At 40.0% G+C, this 22,090-nt stretch overlaps 7 protein-coding genes across 7 annotated transcripts; 4 read left to right on the plus strand and 3 right to left on the minus strand.

The window, feature by feature from the left end:
- Positions 1–5,096: 5,096 nt before the first annotated feature.
- Positions 5,097–9,088, plus strand: ATC70_008889 (uncharacterized protein; the record flags this gene model as incomplete). Its single annotated transcript, XM_064828132.1, has 10 exons — positions 5,097–5,129; positions 5,191–5,226; positions 5,287–5,379; positions 5,436–5,577; positions 5,638–5,851; positions 5,916–6,740; positions 6,801–8,114; positions 8,181–8,256; positions 8,307–8,609; positions 8,672–9,088. The coding sequence occupies 10 exons, from the start codon at positions 5,097–5,099 to the stop codon at positions 9,086–9,088; spliced, it is 3,453 nt and encodes a 1,150-aa protein (XP_064685334.1).
- A 159-nt stretch (positions 9,089–9,247) lies between these two features.
- SOD2_2 (Superoxide dismutase [Mn], mitochondrial) lies at positions 9,248–10,737 on the plus strand (the record flags this gene model as incomplete). The annotated part of the gene is made up of 4 exons (XM_064828133.1): positions 9,248–9,272; positions 9,330–9,778; positions 9,835–9,923; positions 9,990–10,737. 4 exons carry the CDS (start codon positions 9,248–9,250, stop codon positions 10,735–10,737), a joined length of 1,311 nt encoding a protein of 436 aa, XP_064685335.1.
- Positions 10,738–11,224: 487 nt separating this feature from the next.
- On the plus strand, positions 11,225–12,577 carry ATC70_008891 (uncharacterized protein; the record flags this gene model as incomplete). The annotated part of the gene is made up of 7 exons (XM_064828134.1): positions 11,225–11,248; positions 11,307–11,393; positions 11,450–11,542; positions 11,610–11,930; positions 11,990–12,114; positions 12,177–12,423; positions 12,482–12,577. The coding sequence occupies 7 exons, from the start codon at positions 11,225–11,227 to the stop codon at positions 12,575–12,577; spliced, it is 993 nt and encodes a 330-aa protein (XP_064685336.1).
- Positions 12,578–13,830: 1,253 nt separating this feature from the next.
- sap62 (CWF complex protein sap62) lies at positions 13,831–15,017 on the plus strand (the record flags this gene model as incomplete). The annotated part of the gene is made up of 3 exons (XM_064828135.1): positions 13,831–13,873; positions 13,929–14,162; positions 14,224–15,017. The coding sequence occupies 3 exons, from the start codon at positions 13,831–13,833 to the stop codon at positions 15,015–15,017; spliced, it is 1,071 nt and encodes a 356-aa protein (XP_064685337.1).
- Positions 15,018–15,770: 753 nt separating this feature from the next.
- ATC70_008893 (uncharacterized protein) lies at positions 15,771–16,742 on the minus strand (the record flags this gene model as incomplete). The annotated part of the gene is made up of 2 exons (XM_064828136.1): positions 15,771–16,499; positions 16,551–16,742. 2 exons carry the CDS (start codon positions 16,740–16,742, stop codon positions 15,771–15,773), a joined length of 921 nt encoding a protein of 306 aa, XP_064685338.1.
- A 131-nt stretch (positions 16,743–16,873) lies between these two features.
- Positions 16,874–17,775, minus strand: ATC70_008894 (uncharacterized protein; the record flags this gene model as incomplete). Its single annotated transcript, XM_064828137.1, has 2 exons — positions 16,874–17,040; positions 17,103–17,775. 2 exons carry the CDS (start codon positions 17,773–17,775, stop codon positions 16,874–16,876), a joined length of 840 nt encoding a protein of 279 aa, XP_064685339.1.
- Positions 17,776–17,963: 188 nt separating this feature from the next.
- Positions 17,964–19,276, minus strand: MRP20 (mitochondrial 54S ribosomal protein YmL41; the record flags this gene model as incomplete). Its single annotated transcript, XM_064828138.1, has 8 exons — positions 17,964–18,034; positions 18,090–18,205; positions 18,259–18,473; positions 18,525–18,620; positions 18,689–18,911; positions 18,974–19,040; positions 19,099–19,198; positions 19,259–19,276. The coding sequence occupies 8 exons, from the start codon at positions 19,274–19,276 to the stop codon at positions 17,964–17,966; spliced, it is 906 nt and encodes a 301-aa protein (XP_064685340.1).
- Positions 19,277–22,090: the final 2,814 nt, after the last annotated feature.

Here is a 22,090-nt window from a genome sequence, read left to right on the forward strand (position 1 = left end):
TGAGTAATGACGAAAAATGTTCAAAATGACCGATTTTCAAAGGGCCATATCTCTGAATTTTACCAAGTAAACCAGAGCTCCAAACTTAATAGTTTCTGTTTCTTTTTCAATTCTCTATACGATGGTATGGTTATTATAGATAAATAAAAAAAAAGTTGGATATCCCCTGCTTGTAGCTCATAAAATATATGATTTTGAGCAAATTTATGAAGGGAACGTACATCTGGTACTTAAAACTCTCATATTATAATGGATATAACGTAGAGCTATCGAATGGTGTTTGTTTTGTGTGAATCCAGTGAGCATTTGTCGAGATATGGTCAAAAAGGGGTATCATGCAAAATCATGAACTTTTGTTCAAAATCTACGTGTGATAGCAAGCAAAAAATCTGGTGACGATTTTTTGGTCAGGACAATATTTTCAATAATTCACAATAGAAGCATGCTAGAGCTTCAAGCAATAGCTCATTCGATAGGAAATTTTTTGATCTACAATGTTTAGTAATGATTAACAAAATGTTTTGATGACAGAGAGTGATTAATCTTTAGAAAACAGCCAAAAAATCGCAAAAACAATCGTACCAAATATCAGGTGAACAATGTACACCAGAGACCTGATATGAATACCATTGTATTTTCCTTGTAATTCTCTACAAGTTTCATATAAGTTTGAAAGGGTGGTTACTATCAAGAAACGCGTGATTTGAAGGTCGATAGATTTTGGAATCCTATGGATCATCATTCAGAACAACAGAAATTGAAGCTCCGTTTAGCCTTGGCATGTGTACACGACACATGTATGAATTTGACCGAGTATTTTAAGAATCGGAGCGTACGAAAAGGGCCATATTAACTTGCTGGTTTCAAGTTATCAATAGATACTTGACATGATGGAGAATTTTGCTTTTAAGGTTAGATAGTTGTAGCTTGCTTTGTTCGATTATAATAAGACTTGCAATTTAAAGCATGCATATTCCCCCGCTTAAAAATAGCATCTCCAATGTTGATTATCTCATGAAGTATGCATTTCCAATATAATGTTCCCACTAAGAACTTGCTCCAATATCATTATTCTACAACATATTTAAGTTTGATGAGATTCTAATTTTTTTTTACCTATGAGGACCTGGATGTACAAAATGTTTTTTGATTTTGAGGTTTTCAACTTTTGGACGATCGAAAATCGATTTTCTAAATATTGATGTTAGAGCCTTGAAACTAGCATGTTTCTATACCAGTTTCTTGCCGTCTAAACGATGGTGCAATTGAAATTTGCATAGGTAGCATGGTTGTTAAGAAAAGGTAGATTTTAGAAAATAGTTCATTTTGAATAGATGCTGCTAGTAAAACTTTCTAAATTACTATATGAATGTGAGATGTATGTGTAGTAAAAGCTGTAGAGGGTACGTTGATTGAGTAAAGCATGTTTGATGTGGGATTATTGAGGGCGATGTCAATGAGTAATGACGAAAAATGTTCAAAATGACCGATTTTCAAAGGGCCATATCTCTGAATTTTACCAAGTAAACCAGAGCTCCAAACTTAATAGTTTCTGTTTCTTTTTCAATTCTCTATACGATGGTATGGTTATTATAGATAAATAAAAAAAAAAGTTGGATATCCCCTGCTTGTAGCTCATAAAATATATGATTTTGAGCAAATTTATGAAGGGAACGTACATCTGGTACTTAAAACTCTCATATTATAATGGATATAACGTAGAGCTATCGAATGGTGTTTGTTTTGTGTGAATCCAGTGAGCATTTGTCGAGATATGGTCAAAAAGGGGTATCATGCAAAATCATGAACTTTTGTTCAAAATCTACGTGTGATAGCAAGCAAAAAATCTGGTGACGATTTTTTGGTCAGGACAATATTTTCAATAATTCACAATAGAAGCATGCTAGAGCTTCAAGCAATAGCTCATTCGATAGGAAATTTTTTGATCTACAATGTTTAGTAATGATTAACAAAATGTTTTGATGACAGAGAGTGATTAATCTTTAGAAAACAGCCAAAAAATCGCAAAAACAATCGTACCAAATATCAGGTGAACAATGTACACCAGAGACCTGATATGAATACCATTGTATTTTCCTTGTAATTCTCTACAAGTTTCATATAAGTTTGAAAGGGTGGTTACTATCAAGAAACGCGTGATTTGAAGGTCGATAGATTTTGGAATCCTATGGATCATCATTCAGAACAACAGAAATTGAAGCTCCGTTTAGCCTTGGCATGTGTACACGACACATGTATGAATTTGACCGAGTATTTTAAGAATCGGAGCGTACGAAAAGGGCCATATTAACTTGCTGGTTTCAAGTTATCAATAGATACTTGACATGATGGAGAATTTTGCTTTTAAGGTTAGATAGTTGTAGCTTGCTTTGTTCGATTATAATAAGACTTGCAATTTAAAGCATGCATATTCCCCCGCTTAAAAATAGCATCTCCAATGTTGATTATCTCATGAAGTATGCATTTCCAATATAATGTTCCCACTAAGAACTTGCTCCAATATCATTATTCTACAACATATTTAAGTTTGATGAGATTCTAATTTTTTTTTACCTATGAGGACCTGGATGTACAAAATGTTTTTTGATTTTGAGGTTTTCAACTTTTGGACGATCGAAAATCGATTTTCTAAATATTGATGTTAGAGCCTTGAAACTAGCATGTTTCTATACCAGTTTCTTGCCGTCTAAACGATGGTGCAATTGAAATTTGCATAGGTAGCATGGTTGTTAAGAAAAGGTAGATTTTAGAAAATAGTTCATTTTGAATAGATGCTGCTAGTAAAACTTTCTAAATTACTATATGAATGTGAGATGTATGTGTAGTAAAAGCTGTAGAGGGTACGTTGATTGAGTAAAGCATGTTTGATGTGGGATTATTGAGGGCGATGTCAATGAGTAATGACGAAAAATGTTCAAAATGACCGATTTTCAAAGGGCCATATCTCTGAATTTTACCAAGTAAACCAGAGCTCCAAACTTAATAGTTTCTGTTTCTTTTTCAATTCTCTATACGATGGTATGGTTATTATAGATAAATAAAAAAAAAGTTGGATATCCCCTGCTTGTAGCTCATAAAATATATGATTTTGAGCAAATTTATGAAGGGAACGTACATCTGGTACTTAAAACTCTCATATTATAATGGATATAACGTAGAGCTATCGAATGGTGTTTGTTTTGTGTGAATCCAGTGAGCATTTGTCGAGATATGGTCAAAAAGGGGTATCATGCAAAATCATGAACTTTTGTTCAAAATCTACGTGTGATAGCAAGCAAAAAATCTGGTGACGATTTTTTGGTCAGGACAATATTTTCAATAATTCACAATAGAAGCATGCTAGAGCTTCAAGCAATAGCTCATTCGATAGGAAATTTTTTGATCTACAATGTTTAGTAATGATTAACAAAATGTTTTGATGACAGAGAGTGATTAATCTTTAGAAAACAGCCAAAAAATCGCAAAAACAATCGTACCAAATATCAGGTGAACAATGTACACCAGAGACCTGATATGAATACCATTGTATTTTCCTTGTAATTCTCTACAAGTTTCATATAAGTTTGAAAGGGTGGTTACTATCAAGAAACGCGTGATTTGAAGGTCGATAGATTTTGGAATCCTATGGATCATCATTCAGAACAACAGAAATTGAAGCTCCGTTTAGCCTTGGCATGTGTACACGACACATGTATGAATTTGACCGAGTATTTTAAGAATCGGAGCGTACGAAAAGGGCCATATACATGATGGATGTAAGTAGTGTATGGAGGGAGTTAATGTTTGGGAGAGATGTGATAGAAAGTTGGTATGTGGAGGAGAGGGGAACATCAATGTATATTCTCATGTTGTGAAGGGTAAAATAGTTCAAGGGAAGATATTGATCGGGAATCGTATTGACGACACGTCGACTATAGTAGAGGTAAGGGAAGTAGCGGAAGGATTGGTTAAGGGTAAGAGTGTGTTAAGTGGGGTTGTAGTCAAAAACTTTGGGCTTAAATAGATCATTAGTGCGAAGAATGGTATCGTTTAATTCGAGGATAGTGAATGAAATGCAAAAGGAAAATGCCAAAGGATGGGAGGATGGATGGGCATGTTGGAGGAGGGAGAGGAATGGACGACGTAGGGTTGTGGGAATACCGACGGAGCACAGTGAAAATTTTCTTTGGATGGAGTCTACAGCACTGATATAGTTAGTAACGGGACCAGATGGACGGCATTGAGGAAAGAGAACTGACCAGTGGTAGTAGGAAGTAAATTGAGGGGAGCCAAAGCCAAAGGATTGGGATAGAGTGTATTAAAGGAGGGAAAGGCCGACTAGGATGAAGGAGTGAATAGAGCCGTCGCCATTGTAGAGTATGGGCTTGTCGAGCAGGATTAATAAGGTTCAAGCCTCCTTGGAAGCGAGGTAAGATGAAAGTGTTCGATGAATTCGAAATAATAAAGTCGATGATGATAATCAGTTGTCAACTGTATCTAATAAAATGTAAACAAAGAGCGTCTTCATTACAGGACATCTAGCTCGCTTAAATATGATAGATCGCAGCTCAATGACTATTGCGTTGAAATGGTATATAAATAGCGCTGATGTTAATCTGTCTGCATCTTGAAGCATACTTGATATTCTTGTAGTCAAATCATGAGGATCATGATATTCAGTCATTGAAAATAAGAACTGTTACACTAGTAGCAATAAATACAGTGATATAACATATGAAATGCGCTCTAGTTGCATTGTAGCTTATAGAATGCTCATGCAAGGGCAGGTATACAGAGCTGTCCATGATTGCTACATGGTATGCTCTCTGCCATATATGAGGCCTTCTCTCTCCATAGCGGAAATCAGCGCTGATAAACTGTGCTTGTACCTAGCTCAAGGTATACCATAATTTGATGCAGTAGATCACACTGGGTACACACTTGCCATGCACAGCGTTTATGTTTGTTTCATAACATGCAATTGCCAAGTAAAACAAGCATTTTGAAAGCCCAACGTCGTGACGATTGTTTCCTATTAGATCATTGCCTTTCTCTTGCAACAACTCAAGCTTACTCTTTTTCGAGTTTATAATATTATGGAGGACGCGATAAGCCAGCTTCAGGACTTGGTATGAAAGATGGCTAAAGGGAGATTCATCCAACACCATGCATACTAAAACGATGTCTTAGGGTGTTACTCGAGGACAGGCCAAGAAGGCGCTTGCAGTAAGAAAATATCTACATTTCGGCACATCCTTCATCATGCACTCATGGTTTTATCTGTAGCGATACAACAACGATGTGGCAAGAGCTGCTGATTTCATATTTTCTGGAGCTTTTTTGAGTGATGACGAAGACGATACTCATCAAGGACATGAGGTAATGCCTAGAAATGACTTGGCACAGATACAGACCTGCTCACACCTCTTTACTAGTCCACGATGGAAACAGATGAACAGCTTGCCATAAGACTCAGCAGAGAAGAAGACGAAGCGCTTCAGCAAGCAAGCTTTAACGATAACACTACATTCAAAGAAACTATCACTACACCGCCTTCACCTGCAGTAACTGTCGAAAGTAAACTCATAAGCTAGAGAAATAAATGATGAAATCATATGCATAACTGGGATTATATAGGTGAGCCTGTACAACTTGATAAATCGGCCAGCCATACCAACTATGATTCATCCAAGTGGAGTGTTGTACCATTCAAGGAATCCGAGACAGCACCAAGCAACATGCACACAACAACAGCAACAACAACATCTTCGGCGCAACTGATGAACGAAGCTTCATTGACTTGGTGGAAGGACCCCGAAGATCCCTCAGAGAGAATGGCGTTGGATGATTTGTAAGTGTCATATAAGAAATGCAGCTAAAGATCGAGACCACTCAGCATGTGTGCCGCATTATAGGCCCATTGGACTTCGACCTCCATCTTACAACTTTGCCTATTCGCCTATTCTCGTCCAAGCTTTATTTCATGTCACAGCGTTTCAAGAAGCAGTTTTATCGTTTAGACCAACACCTTATGCTTGGGGAGCACCTAAAAATTACTGGAAGGGATTTGGAGAGCCTGTACCAGGTTATATCATGCGCGAGGTGGTAACGAAGCGTCAAGTGACGAAACCTGTCATCCCCCCTGAAGCTCCCTCCACAGCAACAACAACAACACCGCCTCCTCCACCACAGCATGCTTTGGATACTGCAGATGAAAACTTGATTTCACTTGACTCACCTGAAAACAAGATGGCAGCATTGACTATTGGGGATGAGAATGAGGATCAAGATGACAAGATAATTATTCATGATGACGATTCTGGAAGCAGCATCAACGAAGACACAACCGATAGTGATTTACCTCCTTTAATCGTTGAAGCGACACCTGTGGAAGAGGAAACAGTCGAGTTTGTGGATCATGTAGAAAATGAAGTACAACTCATGCCGAAATGCTTGGAAGCGCTGGCTGAATTGCAGAAACTGTTTGCATTTTTGGGCAATACTTCGCGATTGTATGGAAACGTTTCGCATTATGTGAGAGCATTGAACACCAAGCTGACATCCAGTGGCTGGGAGTTTAGTGACCAAACCTTTGAAGGTGAGGAAGCTAGTTCAGAGATGAGTAGAGCAGAGATTAATTCGCTTCAAGCCTTTCTGGATATGATGATCAATGGCCTAGTAGAGGCGGATGAGCAATCTGACAAGGCCATGGACATGTCGTTTGTGCCCTTATTCAGAAGGTAAGAAAAAATCGGAACTTGGAGCTCACAACCACACGCACCACTAAACATGGCATATAGCTTATTTTTGCTCAAGGCAAGAATCGAATACGGGGATGATTACGACAACGAGGAAGTGTATTATTTGACCATCAGCCTTGACAAAACCATGAACTCGTTTCATGGATGTCTTGACCCTCTCGTCTACGAAAATTACGACATGGATGACAGCAGTGTAGATCCCAGCATTTCAGACGACGAAGACAAAGCGTCCTACAAACTAACAACCTTCAAGCAAATACCACCCATCCTTTTAATCGTTTTAGAGAACCGTACAGCACCTAAAAAGTCGAATTTTGAATACAAGATTGATACAACAATCTACATGGATAGATACATGCTGGAAAAGAAGGAAGTGTCATTAGCAGGATTTCAAGAAATGGAAGCATGTCGTAACGAAATCGCCAAATCAAGACTGGAGATGGAGAAGCTAAAGGGTGGTGGAAATGGACCTACGGCTATTGATAAACGAGACATCTTGATACAAACTCTCAGCTATTTCAAAAACAAAGAGCAAGACAAGGGAGAACCATCTGCTGCTGACGAGGAGCTCAACACATTAAAGGACATGATTCACTCGGTTAAAGCGAACATTGAATCGAGATTACAAGATTTGGAAACATTGATAGCTGAGCAAAGAGAAAAAATCGACAGCATTTTCAACACGCCTGACATGAAGGAGAATCCTTATGAATTGAGAGCCTCGTTTCATCATGATGGAAAGAGCGGCACAGGTCATTATTGGGCGTACATTTGGGTGGAGCCATCGGAACACAACTTGCTAGAAGATATTCCTACAGAGGGCGGTTGGTTCAAATTCTGTGATGCTATTGTTACAGCTGCTACTGAGCAAGAGATCATGGAAGATTCCGTGCCACCCTTTTCACTGATGTACGTCAATGCTTCCTTGCCAAAGTTCAGCAGAGAACAGCTTTATGCGTGTATACCCGACGAATTGAAGGATTTTGTAAAGAAGGACAACGAGCTACTAAGACAAGAAATACATGATCACGACCACCCTGCTGTGCAAGGAGACGCCTCGCTTATATCTACGTCTGAAGATGATGTGATGTTTACAGAAAAAGCTGATTCAGTGCAACTGGATCACAATTATGCTGACGATAATGTGTCGGTGGGCACCGCGGTAGGTGCTGCGGCAGAGCATCCGCCCTTGGCAACCACTACAGTAACTACTACTACAACAAACCGCACAAATGGCGAGCTGCTCAACTACTCATTCAACGGACAAGCATTCAACAAACTCAAAGACCGAGTAACAGCCAAGATTTGGAAAGTGTCAAGCTACCCCTGTGATGACTATCGATTTATAAAAAGGTTTGATCGTAAACATTTCAGTTTAGAGTATTGGCATACAGACTGACGTCTTGCGTGGTATGTTAGTTTTGACGACTTTTTAGCAAGAAGCCAAAATCAGTTGATACTGGAACACTTGTATTTGTTGTATTCTTCCGAACAGGTAACACATCCTACTTGGAACTGTATATTGATGCTAATGAAATAGCATAGCCTGATAATAGCAATGAGCTTGCCATCAACGAAATAAAAGCACGAGAAGATACCGACCTTCAGACCGTCTGGCAGGAATACGATGCCTACTTGTCTATTGCAAGCATGATCACACAAGCGCTGAGCTGCTTTATCAAGAAGGATTTCGCAAGTGCGTTGCAACATTTGATGGACTCGAAGCGAGCGGAAGCCTCTTGGAAAACACAAATGATGCTGGATATGGACATTTCCACTGCTTACTCTGGTTTGGAAACACTGACATTCAATGACATTGTGGAAAAGTACGGCAAAGAGTGTATCAAGGTAGGGCAGTATAATTTGGCAGACCTGAGGGCAATCCACTGAATGAAAGCACCTTTGAATAGATTTTGAACAATGCAGCCTTCACTAAAGCATCCAACCCTTCCTACCGCACCAGAGGTTTGGAAGACGCTCTCCGTATCGCACATCAAGCACAAACCATCATTGGGCCTGACAACATCACCCAAGACCCCGTCTATCAATCACTAGGCTCGTTATGGCTCTCCTTCACTGACCATACAAGCACTGGTTCTGAATTGAGTGACAGACAAGTGGACCTATTGAATAATTTGATCATGGCCTATTTGGAGGGACAAGTGGGCGGATCATCAGTAGCCCATAGTCGAAGTCAGTCACCGATCTTGGATGACAGTTCTGATGGTGAGGATGATCATGAAGCCAACTACTCTCAAGCACTATGGCAAAAATACAAGCAGGTTTGTTCTGAATCCGAACAACTATTGTCAACTTTAGAAAAATAAACATGGCACAGACAACAAACATTGTATTTTGTCTAGACAGATTGTTAATTCACACATGCAAACCACGAGAGTTTTCATATAAAATTTGATCCAGGCATGCAATGCTTTTTTTTTATTTTGCTTGAAATTGTTGTGAATCTCGATCCAAACACATCTCAAATGAAGTACATTCTTACTGTAACTGGTAAGAAATGCTGATTTCTGTACAGAATGCACTGAATTCTCATCTTTCTACCACCAGTGCTTTCTTGTCTCGTCATCAACAACACCGAAGCCAATGTAGCAGCTACAATAAGTTTGAAATCAGAGGTGGCTGCTGCTGTAACCTCTGTTGTCGAAGCAACTGGCACATCCACTATTATTCAAGATTCAGTTGACAGTTTATCCAGCGTTGGCTATGCTATCAAAGTCCCGGACGCTGATGGTGGTGATGACGATGGTGATGAAAACTCTCCTGGGCCTCCTGCCATTCCTGAAGAAGACGAGGAGAAAGAAGAAGGTAAAGAGAAGCAAGATATTGTGGAAGACGTGGATGCCAGAGAAAACACTTATGCCGAAGCCGGCCTTAAGTACAACAAGGATGTGGATTTGCCTGTCCTCGCACAAAGAAAGCAGTTAAAAGGTGAAGACTTGCCTGCTGTCCCTCAAGTCGTTGCCTGTAGAACGGATGGACAAGTTGCTATTACCTATGTAAGTTGTGCTTTTCACCTGTAAAACGCCACTATGTGTACCAACATCTTCAATAGAGCGAAGGACCTAGTGATGCCACTGCTCGTATCGCTCGTCAGTTGAACAATGCCCAAGTCAGAGCCAATTTTTTTGTCAGTACCAAGTGGTAAGCCTTCCTTTTTTTTTTTTTTTTTTTTTTTTTAATTACAAGATACTGACATGTTCATACCAGGTTACAAGAGCAACAATACGCCATGGTGCTTCAAAACATTTACAACGCTGGCCACTTGATCGGCTTGACCTACCGTCTCCCAACAGAAGATCCTGAGACCATGAGCGACGAAGAAATCAGGGAAGACATCATTACCAATGCCAAGATGGTTGAATCCCTGATCCACGTGTCTCCCAAGTATGTCAGATTACATTTCAGTGCTCAAAGCGACGGCCGTACAGAGCACATTCTTCAAGAGCTTGGCTTTGTTTTGGTGGGCTATAATTTGGATGGCAAAGACTATGTACACAAGACTCCTGAATTAATAGAACAAGAATACCAACGCACCTTCAAAACTTTCAGGGCAGCACATCAAGACAAGAAGGGATCCTTTGTCGCTATTCAGTACGATATTCCAGAGACTGGCAGTATGGTAGCTGTGCCCAATATAGTTCAGTTGTTGCAGAGAGAAGGATACGATGCCGTGCGTATGGATGGTTGCTTGAATGATGAAAAGCCCTACAAGGCAAGCGCCGCTGGCTTAAAGTATGTTGCAGACAAGTTTTCTTTGGGTTCTGCTGGTTACAGGTCGGGTCAAAAGATTACTGCCATCATCAACAACTCTACAGCAGAAGAAGAGATTCGCGGTTTGTCAGCTGACGATGGCTTCTTGAATGAGAGTGCTGGTGCTTTGGCTGCGGTGCCCAAGACGGTGGGATTTGCTTTGATACCTGCTGCTTTTGCTTATGCTTTGTTTTGCTTGCTTTAGATTTGATTATTCCCAGCTTTCCCTCTTTGTAACTGGTGCTTGACCAGGACACTATAGTTGTATATATCATTACCAGACTACTCTTAATAATAAATGAGAAAAACTTCATTTGGCTCAACTGCATTTTTTTTTTATCGGCTGACATCATTTGAAGTGATAGATTTTCGCATCATGTAGACATCAAGAAATCTCCTAGCAACTTTGACATTAAAGCCATAAATTTTTTTTGAGTCTAAGCTTACAAATTAACGGGAGCCACAACTACATATCTACTGCCAGGACACTGCTCAATGGCATGAGCAGCATAGTCAATGCAAGGTTGGGTCTCATTGACATGTTCAGCAACATATCAAATGTCGGACTTGACTAACGCGTACACAGATACCCACCCACCCACCCACACAAATAAAGAAGAGGCCAAAAAAAATTTGTTCATTTTTTCTCTTTTTCCGTCTTCATTTCAGCACTTGCGCGTTCTATTATATCAATGTTGGATCCTAAAGATTTCGAGGTAAATCTCCAGCAAAAACAACAAGCAGAATTCAATCAACTAAAGTGTCTAGATGTAGGTTGCTTCTCCACCACCTGATGGCATTTCTGCTTTGGATTTCTCTACACAAGCAGACTTTTTAGCAGTCTCTTCATGGGATAATCAAGTAAGTTTATCATGATATCAAGCAGTGTTATTCGATACTCACATTGCTGCTGCTAGGTTCGTATATATGAAGTTCAACCTTCCGGTGCTACTGTGCCAAAGACAGCGTATTCTCATGAAGCACCCGCTTTGTGTGTCAGTTGGAGCAATGTAAATATAGGCAGTCAATGGACGTCGTAGTAGAAGTGGAGGATGCTGATGATGTTTTGATAATTAGGACGGTACAAAGGTCGTTTCTGGTGGTGCAGATAAAGCGGGTAGAATGCTCGATGTGTCTACAGGCCAATCAACTCAAATTGCTCAACATGACGACACTATCAAATGCATTAAATTCTTGGATCAGGGTAACATTGTTGCCACTGGTAGTTGGGATAAAACTGTCAGATATTGGGATACTCGCTCACCTCAACCTGTCGGCACTGTACAACTTCCCGAACGCTGCTATGCCATGGACGCAAAAGGACCTTTGATGACGGTTGGAACTGCCGAAAAACACATTTGTATCTTTGATTTGAATAACCCCACTGTCATTTTCAAGGTAAAAAGAAAGGCACAGAATGAACAGGAGGATGTTGGATGCTAAGCCAAATGATTTAGAACTTGACATCACCTTTGAAATGGCAGACTCGTGTCGTATCATGTTTCTCTGACAGTAAGGGTTTTGCTGTTGGTTCAATTGAAGGAAGAGTTGGTATTCAATACGTCGAAGATAAGGATTCATCGTAAGTCTGGCCATGTAACATGAGGATGTATGCATCAGTAACTCAATCTTTCACGACAATAGCAAAAATTTCTCATTCAAATGTCATCGTGATGATGCCAAAAACGTATACGCCGTCAACGATATCAGCTTCCACCCTATTCACGGCACCTTTTCGACAGCTGGTGCTGATGGTACAGTCAGTTACTGGGACAAGGATTCTAAGCAACGTTTGAAGCCTTTCCCCAAGACAAATGGACAAATCGTGAGCACAGCATTCAATAGAAATGGTAGCATCTTTGCTTATGCAGTTAGTTATGATTGGTCAAAGGTAACAAGTCTGTTTTGCAGTGATGTATTTTATCAAATCACTCACTGTTGTTTCATAGGGCTACAAACAATCATCACCATCCAATGTCAACAAGATTTACTTGCATGCTGTTAGGGACGAAGAAATCAAGCCTCGTACTCCCAAGAAGCGTTAAAAACATATACAAATAATTTCGATCATAATATACAATGACAAAGATTCCATGCCAACAAATAAACATTTCACAGGAAAAAATGAGCATCCTTTTAGTGATCACACATAACTTGAGCTTCTGTTTTCTTTGACACAAAAAGGCGATCAAGGCTCCGAATTTAAACCGTTCTAGTCTGGATACAGTATCACTCTACATCAAAATAGTATTCGGTACTTTTCGACATTGACACCTTGATCACATCCTCTCGGCTGTGTTGGATACGTCTATCTGCTGAGAATTTTGCTGTGAGCTACATCTATATTGGCCTCAGCACTTGATTTTTGGTTTAGCTGAATGTCCAATGGTGATTACACTAAGGCTGATCCCAATCACTCTCTCGACCCATTGGCCCCTGAGTGGTATTGTCGTGTGTGCAAGAAGCATTGCGGAATCCAAGCCAAGCATCGACAACATTGCAGTACAGCTCATCATACAATACTACCCCTCTCTAGCTGACAAATGTCAATTCAGATACGAAGATAGATATGGACGAGCCTAGTCGTTAAAATGCAAAATATGGTAGGAGACTGAAGACGCAGAGCTCTTTCAGGTGTCGTTTGAAACGAGTTCACAGCTTACAAAATTAATAAAGCATGTGTATGATCGGTTACTAGACCCTATACACTTCCACGTTGTCATTCAGTGCACTGCCCAATTGCTGAATGCCAACGGGTAGATGATGCATATTCATCGCAATGTGATTGGGTCCAAGCATTAGATAAGCATACATTGTCATTTGCTGCTCATCTAAGGGTGAACTTGTAGGGTGGGTTCTTCCTTATAGAAGAACCCCTTCCTTTCTGATGTTGCTCTTCACTGTGCGAGCCTGTTTATGAGACGGCGACGAGCAGGCCGCTAAACTGCGATCTCATACCATTCTATCTCTTAAATGCCTTCGTTACCTGTGTCGTTTTTTTCAACTGATAATTCTTGATCTGACATGTGTCCCTTCTTTTTTGGTTGTGACAAGCAGTAATTAGTAATAAAGCAAGTCTTCCATGGTGGGTAGCACTGTTCTTCTAGCACTAATTGATGGTAAATGGCGGGAGATTGTCATAAACTCCATGTTTTCCAGCCCAAATTACTGTATTAGGGAGCCATGACATCCAAAGCAGTCCATACAAAACATTGCATATAAAATAGACATGAAAAATTACCCGGATTCTTGTTTCTGCTCTTTCTTCCAACTTATCTAATCTATCATCATCATCATCATGTCTACTGATAACAAGGTCAAAGTCGGTGTCGTTGGTTTCGGTAAGTTGGTGCCAATTAGTATGGACAGATCATCATCTAACACACACCATGTCAGGCATGTCCGCCCGGGTCTTTCACTGTCCTTTGATTACCTCCTCTCCTTATATGCATTTGGCTGCTGTCGTTGAACGCAAAAGTGACAAGTCCAAGAATGTCTATCCCTGGATCCAAGTCAAGAAGAGCACAGATGAGCTCTTTGCTGATGCTGAAATTGATTTGGTTGTCATCACTACTCCCAATGGATCTCATTATTCTTTGGCTCTTGAAGCCATGAAGAATGGAAAGCATGGTAAGTTTCATTGGAGCTGTGAGAGAGCGCACCGTGAGCTAAAGTGTTCCGTCTCGGCTAGTTGTTGTTGAGAAGCCTTTCACCATTACCTCCAAGGAAGCTGAGGATCTCGCTCGTGTCGCCAAGGAAACTGGCCGTATCTGCAGTGTATATCAAAACCGTCGTTGGGATGGTGATTTCTTGACTGTCCAAAAGTTGTTAAAGGGTGGTCAATTGGGTCGTTTAGTTGAATATGAATCTCACTTTGATCGCTTCCGTAACTTTGTCAAGGCTGGCTGGAGAGAGCAATCCGATGCTCCTGGCTCTGGTATGCTCTATGATCTTGGTGCTCACTTGATTGATCAAGCACTTGCCTTGTTCGGTATGCCCAAGTCTGTCTTTGCCATGGTCAGCAACCAAAGACAATTGAAGGAAACAGACGTCGCTGATGATTTCACCATCATTTTGGGCTATGAAAACTCTTTCAAGGCCATCCTTCGTTCCAGCATGTTGGCTCGTCATGCACCTGTCTTGCGCTTCAACCTTCGTGGCATGAACGGTTCATACAGAAAGGAATACTTGGATGTGCAAGAAGATCAACTCAAGTCTGGTGTGGTTCCATCTGATACTGAGTATGGTGTTGAATCCAGCGAGCGTTTCGGCACCATCAACACTGACTTCAACGGTGTCCATGTTGTTGGTAAGGTCGATACTGAAAAGGGCGATTATTTGTCTTTCTACAACAATGTTGCCCAATCCATCCTCAAATCTGATCCCGAGAACTTGGCTGTCAAGCCTCAAGACGGTGCCAATTGTATCCGCATCATTGAGCTTGCTCAACAAAGCAGCGATGAGGGTCGTGTCATTACTCTTTAATTTACTGGATGCGAAGTTAGTGCAATTTCGATCTAAAATAACCGTACTCTATCGTTTTTATAATTAAACGCTACTCTGTAAACGTTTGTGTATCCTTGTTCTTTGTGATCTTCCATTAGGACAACTTGGGCAATGTGTTTCTCGAATAAGAGCCTGGCTGCTTCATGAGTAAAGTATCCCCCTTCTTGCCTTTCCACAGGACATCAGTGATTTGATCAGCAGGCAAGATTACTACAGTGGAAATGAAATACACGCATCAAAATTCCCAAGCATGACTGATTTCGCCCATTAGAGTAGACTACAATGTACTCTTGTGTGTCAATTCAAGTCGTGATCTACAGCAGGTCCATATTTTCATTGCCACTACTGCTCAGGCACTGGTCTACGTATCCATTTTATAATGCTATGCACATTGCCCACTATGGCCTCCTTTAATTATGCTCTGTATTGTACATCTACACTGCATCCAAACAAAAAGGTATGATTTCATAACATGAAGGATGAGATGCGGCCATGTCTACATGATACTGTATGTCTGCTTTGATCGCTCCCATGCCTTACTGTACACATCTTCTATCAAAAGCTTTTGAGAGAGGATAGATAAGTTTATTTCTGGGCTATAGAGTTTATTACAGCTTTGTTTACAAATTTTCATGCCGTGATGCGGTAAAAATCTTGTGAATAGTATGTAGACGCGTATTTATAGATATATTACAAATGCCTGATGGGAGGCAAGACAAACACCGTGCGATTTCAAACTACTGTGCCCTGCTGAATTAGCTTAACTAAATCTTGTTGCGATCCCCTGCAATCAAGACAGGTAGTAGTAGTAGTAGTAGTAGTAGTAGTAGGAACAGCAGGTGTTGATGACTTTTCGACTGCATGATGATTGTTGTTCTTATCGTCACTAGTAACAGGAACAGCAACAGGAGTCGTAGGTACAGCAGCAGCATGGATCATGCTACTCTTTCTACGCATTCGAGGATATTGATAGGTAATCAGCCCTTCATTTGGATCATTGGATGGCGAAAACTTGGGTTGTCGAGTAATAGGAATCGCAGCAATAGGAGACGAGCGTCGTCGTTGCTTGCCATGATGGTTGCTGTTGCTAAAGATTGATATCCCAGAGTCACGCTTCTGACAAGCTGCATTGTCTACCATCTTATGATCTTCCTTTTCAGTACCTGCTGACCATGAAAGGTGGCGTGTTTTATTCTGCTTGGTACCACTATCCAAACGAATCCAGTGCTTTAATTTAGTAAGCCATTTTGATTTTTGTGATCTCTCCTCTTCCAGCGGTTGGTTGGGATCATGAAATAGGTTGGCAAGCTCGATGTTCGCTGTGGGCTCCTGCTGCGCTTCCAAGTTGGAAATCTCTCTTTCACGCTGCTGCTGTAATTTTAACTCCATTGCGACTACGGGCATCTGGCTTTCTACAAACAGCCTACAGTTGCGACGTCTGGCATCTTTGGAAGGAGGAAACTGCCTTCATGTTAGTGCATATCACTTACAGCAGATCAAGTGCCAACCTACATTTCGAGCGTGTATAGCCAGGTTTTCTTCTGTGAGCGGACAAATGTTGGCATCCATGTCGACCGATGAAACGTTGTTGGTCGACTGCGACGATTTGCAAGAAGTAGTGGCTGTCATGGTGGATGCAATGTCTTTTTGAGGAGGAAACGATTTTCGTCGTTGTTGTAAGTGTTGGTGCAAATCAAACTTCATCGTGTTTTGTCGAAAGGATGAAAAGAAATAAGAGAGAGCGAAAAAGAGAGTTTCTGATTTAAAAACTCAATTTATACTGTCGATGCCCAAATCATGCAAAATAGAAGAATAGAAAAAATTTATTAAAAGTTTCAATAAACAGCTTCCATGTCAACTAAGCCGGCACTTCGAGCATCCTCCTGCATTTGCTTCTTTTTCTTTTGTTTCTGAATACGCAGATCCTCAGCCCTCTTTTCAGCATAATTTGTAAGGAAATATGCAAATGTTGCTATGGTGATGCTGGTGCCTGCAACCCCCGCTTTTTAAAAAGGATGGATTAGCCAAAACCCAACGTCAATGGAAGTTTCTCTGCTACTGTACCTAATCCTTTCCATATTGTCTCCCAACGTGTTGATTCGAGACCTGTTCTCACTTCTCCTAACTTGACTGTGAATTTGCTGTTTAACTCCTGAATCGTCATATCGATTTCTTTCTGGTCGCTTTTCGTTTCGTTCTTTCTATTCTCCATGTCCAGTGTAATCTCGTTTTTCATTGAATCAATGTCTTCAGTCATCTTTTGTGCTAGTGCTTCTACTTCCCGAGTGATCAAAAATGTCTCTGATTTCAACTGTTGTGTATCTTTTTGTCGCATCACTTGGATCTCTGTCCGCAGCTCAGATACAGCGGCCTGAAAGAGATACGATTCATTGTCAAGATCTGTTTTCAACAGTAGCTTCTGGTATAGTTCTGACACACTTTCGCCTAGTTTATACTTCATCCCCTTCATGATGACGGTCGCCTGCGATTTGCTGAATCCTTGGCTCTCTAATTCTCGCACAGTTTTAAATGTATCAAAGTGGTGTTGGATGATGGTGTTGGATTCTTTGATGATCTGTTCGTTGGAGGTGTTCTGGACGACTTGCTCAAGCGTAGTTATCGTTCTGCTAGACATGTCGTAGGGTGGATTTTCATTGTGGATGGCTGTGCTCGTGCGAATATGTCTGCATAATGTCAAGTAAGGAGTGAATTGGCGCACAATATGCTGATGAGCCATGTTGTATTCTTGGTATAAGGGTAGCTGAAAAAGAAGAAGAGGGGAAAAAGAGCTGTGATGTTTAATCCAGTAGTACCAAATCAAGCTCTACGTCATCTGAGGTTACAGGCTGATGGAAGATCTCCATTTGATTGTAACTATGGGGTAATTTGCGATTTTATTTTTTCATATGTATTAGTAAATCAAATTTATCTGGAGGCTTCCAACTTTTCAAAGTGTTTTTTAGCAGCTGCAATGTTGAGTAATGTTGCTGCAGATTCTATAGTGGCAGATTAGCCTCATATCCCCCCCCCAAGATTCCTGCGCAAACTTACGTATATTGGGATCTGACATGACGATCATGGCATAGGTATTATTTGTCAAGACATCGATAAAGGCAGTAAAGCTGCTTCCTCGAATCTCCATGCTTTTAAATCTTGTTTGCGATCGACTACCCGCATTATTTTAGTGCATGGCCAATTCACAATCCTGTTACCTTATTACCTGCAACCCAAATTAAACTGTTTTATGATATTACTGATTTTCTCAAATCGGTGATGATCTTGATGTGGGATGGTTGCTGCTGTTGCAATCACCAAAAAGGTGGTTCTTTCAAACAAGACAACTTCATCAGCATCGCAGATACGACAGAAATGATCCAAATGTGATTCCAATACACGAATGTTTGGAATCAAACAATGCACAATCTTGGACCAGGCCTATCCTATACGTCAATATCTGCATTTGCAATCATGGTAGGAGAGACATACTGCGTACAGAGTTTCATCCCAAATAGATGTTCGAAAGGCTTGGATGTTTAATGGTTCAGAGCGTTTCTGAAGCTCTGTAACACGCTGCTCAAAAATCTACGCACAAAAACCATATACATTCAGTACTCACAACCCATACCGCTCATACCACTAAAGCATCCTACCTGATCTCTTTGATGTTCCGGGACAAGATCCATCTTGTGTATCAAACAGAAAATGCGAGCTTCTTTCGAGTTGGCGAGAATAGCTTCCAAGCATGATTGATAGTAGTGTAAGTCTTTCTCCCAGTCTCTGCTTTCAACATCAAACACATAAATAAGCACTTCCACATTCTTGAAGATTCTGTCTCTTTGTGATGCAAAATAATTTTCCATGAACGCTTCTTGACTAACGTAGATATGTTGAGTTATTGATTGAAATAATAGAGTATGAGAGTTGATGTACGTTACCCTCCACAATCCCACAAATTAAGCACCAAGTTGCCCAAGAACTTGACGTTGGAGTGTTCAACATCGACTATGGCAGTGTATTAGAGAAACAGCGCAAGAAAGCATAACGCAGTAGGTATACGCACTTGTGGCTCCGAGTCGTCTAGTATCTCGAGCAATATAATTACTGAAAATGATGGAACGCATGGACGTCTTTCCTGATCCACTTTTGCCCATAAGCAGCACCTATTTTGAATACAGTTAGCAACATAATTATCAGGCTCTCAGTGCTTCTTGAGGGCATGCCTTTTCCTTCTTCTTCATTTTGGTTATCTGATAGTTTTATAAAAAGTAGAGAGAGGTATATGGAAAAAGAGAAGAGTTGAAAGATGGCTCAAATCTAGTTTAATGTGTGACTTTATGCTGCCGGAGGTCAATACCCAATGTGTGATTGAAGGAGAGGTTTTCTCTTTTGTGGCAAATTTGCATGGAAACAGACCTAACAAAGGATTACGAGCATCGACTGAACTTGTGAGTAGACAGTAATACTGTGTAAGGTATTTGTAATTGACTCGAAAGCTGATATTCTATCGAGAAAAAAGTTACTGCCGCGAATGAAGGCCAATGACATGTCGACGACGACGGAAATTTGCATTAACGACAAAAGAAGCCATCAACCATTATATCACCCTACAAAATTCATCGTAAAGACATGAAAGCTTGCGATATACTTTCTTGTTGGTTACATAGTCTTTTTGGAATTGAAATAATATCCAAGCCAGAATCGTAATATATACAAATATCAAGCAATAACTACATTCAAAAAATCAAAGTGCATTGATATACGCCTACCAAATGGTGCTATAAACATTAAAAATACGGGTAATGTTCAGATCCAAAAAAACAATTACAACCTAGGTCTATTAGATTTAAGCAATCAGCCAGAATCTGGATAGAAAACTCGTCAAGAGATGTTATCTTTCTATGGTGGTCTACATTCACTCCATCATTTGAAGAAACACCTTTGAGTATCTCCTTGATTATCTTGAAATAAAATCTCATGAGGGTTCTTATTCAGGCCTAGAGATAAATAGCGTAATGTATCCATAACAACATGCCATTGTCAGCATTTCTATTTGCGAGGCCATTGATAAGAAAACATTAGCAAAGATGATGTTTGAGGACAACAGTGGTGACTCTTACTATTATGGAAGCATTGATGATGTGCTCATAATATAGGAACATTCAGGATGTTGTGCTCTTGAGAACATCGACCGGGTTATAATAAATCTGTATGAACATCAATGACTTCATAACATGAGAACATCAGTTAGGCTGCTGTAGTGTGTGATGATTATTTTATGATGATGAAAGCAGTAATGACAGATATGTTCACCCAAATTTAATACCCGTCTAAATGGAAACTATATACATACGGATACTACCAATACTACGGATGCTTTAATTATTCAGAAGAATGAAGTACATGAAATTCAAATCATTCTAAGTTTGGTCTGTCAGAATTAAAATCCCCACATCTTAAAAAGAAGGCAGAATTTCAGATAATCGTACGCAACAGGGTGACAGCAATCAAATATATTTTATAGCAATAACATCATCATTGAGATATTATTAAGCAGATTTTTGTTACTGTAAAGTCTCAAAAGCTGTTTAAAGAACCAAAATCTTACAGCAAGTATTCAAGGTGGTCAAACGCAATCCGATTTTGTAAAACAAACACAAGAATGCAAGATTTAATCAATAGAGAGTCAATTGAGTTGACTAAATTCATAGAGTTCAACCCAAATATGCTCGTTTTGATCGCAAATATTTCGCGTTATAAGCCGCTTTAAGCGCTTGGAATAGGGCCAAAAGTTTCTTCTTGGTTGCGCTTTATTTACGGATGCCTTATCTCAATTTTTTTTTGGATCATTGCAAATCCATGAAAATCCTCATTTTTACCTGAGTACTAGCAAGGGAAAACTCTTGAAAATCAAATGATCGTGTTTTTCACCCCAAAAATGAAGACTTTTCTTAAGGTACATATCGAATCAAATTATTCGTAAAGATGCAGCGCAACACTGGAAGCTTTTTCTTGGAGACTTTTATATGCTAAATTTTGACATATTCGCAGAAAACCCCTTTTCATATTTTTGCAAATTACTCATTATTTTCGGTCTGAAAGCTGAATTTAACCAGCATCATTCAATGCGCCTTTATTGACTCTTTGTAAATGTATTAGACAGTAAAGTATAATAACGACAGTTTTATGGTCAAATTCAGCAAAAACGTTTAAAGAATGTCAGATCAAGTCAAGTTTGAACACGAAAATGACAACTGCACAAATCCAAATTTGAGTGCCGCAGAGACAGCTGATGTGGCAGAAGACTGAGACTAAATCTACTGGCTGTGACGTCGGTTAGGGCAACCTCTCGTCGTTTTTCCATACCGTTTTTTTATCTTTTTTGCAAAACGCGTTTAGTGTCAAACCATATTGGTTTTGGAACCTTTTTGATTGAAAATAACACTCTAGCTTCTGATAATATGGTCTTGCACTGTTACAAGCACTTGATACTGCTTCTTTGAAGTGGAATATAGTAGGTACTATTCGATAACGAGCACTGGAAGACGTAAAATCAGCACTAATCAAATTTGTTTATTAGGTTTTTTTCGATAATTTTTTTGCCTGTTTGACGTGGTGGGTGCTGCTGCCATTACATCTCTGCTATCTCTGCTATCTCTGCTATCTCTGCTACTTTGGTTTATCATACCTGGTAGTATCTGGTAGTTGCTTCTTTGGTCTCTGTCTCTGGCAGTTGCTTCTTTAGTATTTGTCTGGTCTCTGGTGTCGCTCGTTGTTCGGTTTTTCTATACTGCTGCTGTTATTGCTGCTGGTGTTGCTGTTGGTGTTGCTGTTGGTGTTGCTGTTGGTGTTGTTGATAATCTGGTGTTTCCTGGTCTATTGTCTTTGTCGTATGCTTGTTCTCTGGTCTATCTCTGGTGATTGCCTATACTACTCTAGTCTATCTGTGGTGGTGATAAGTAGTAAGAAACTTCTTTGGTGTTTGTCTGGTCACTGCTGGTGGTGTTCATTCTTTGGTTTTTCTATGATGCTGGTGTTGCTGCTGCTGCTGTTGA

The sequence above is a fragment of the Mucor velutinosus genome, assembly GCF_035048745.1.
Source record: "Mucor velutinosus strain NIH1002 chromosome Unknown tig00001563, whole genome shotgun sequence".
In the NCBI taxonomy this organism is placed as follows: Eukaryota; Fungi; Mucoromycota; class Mucoromycetes; order Mucorales; family Mucoraceae; genus Mucor; species Mucor velutinosus.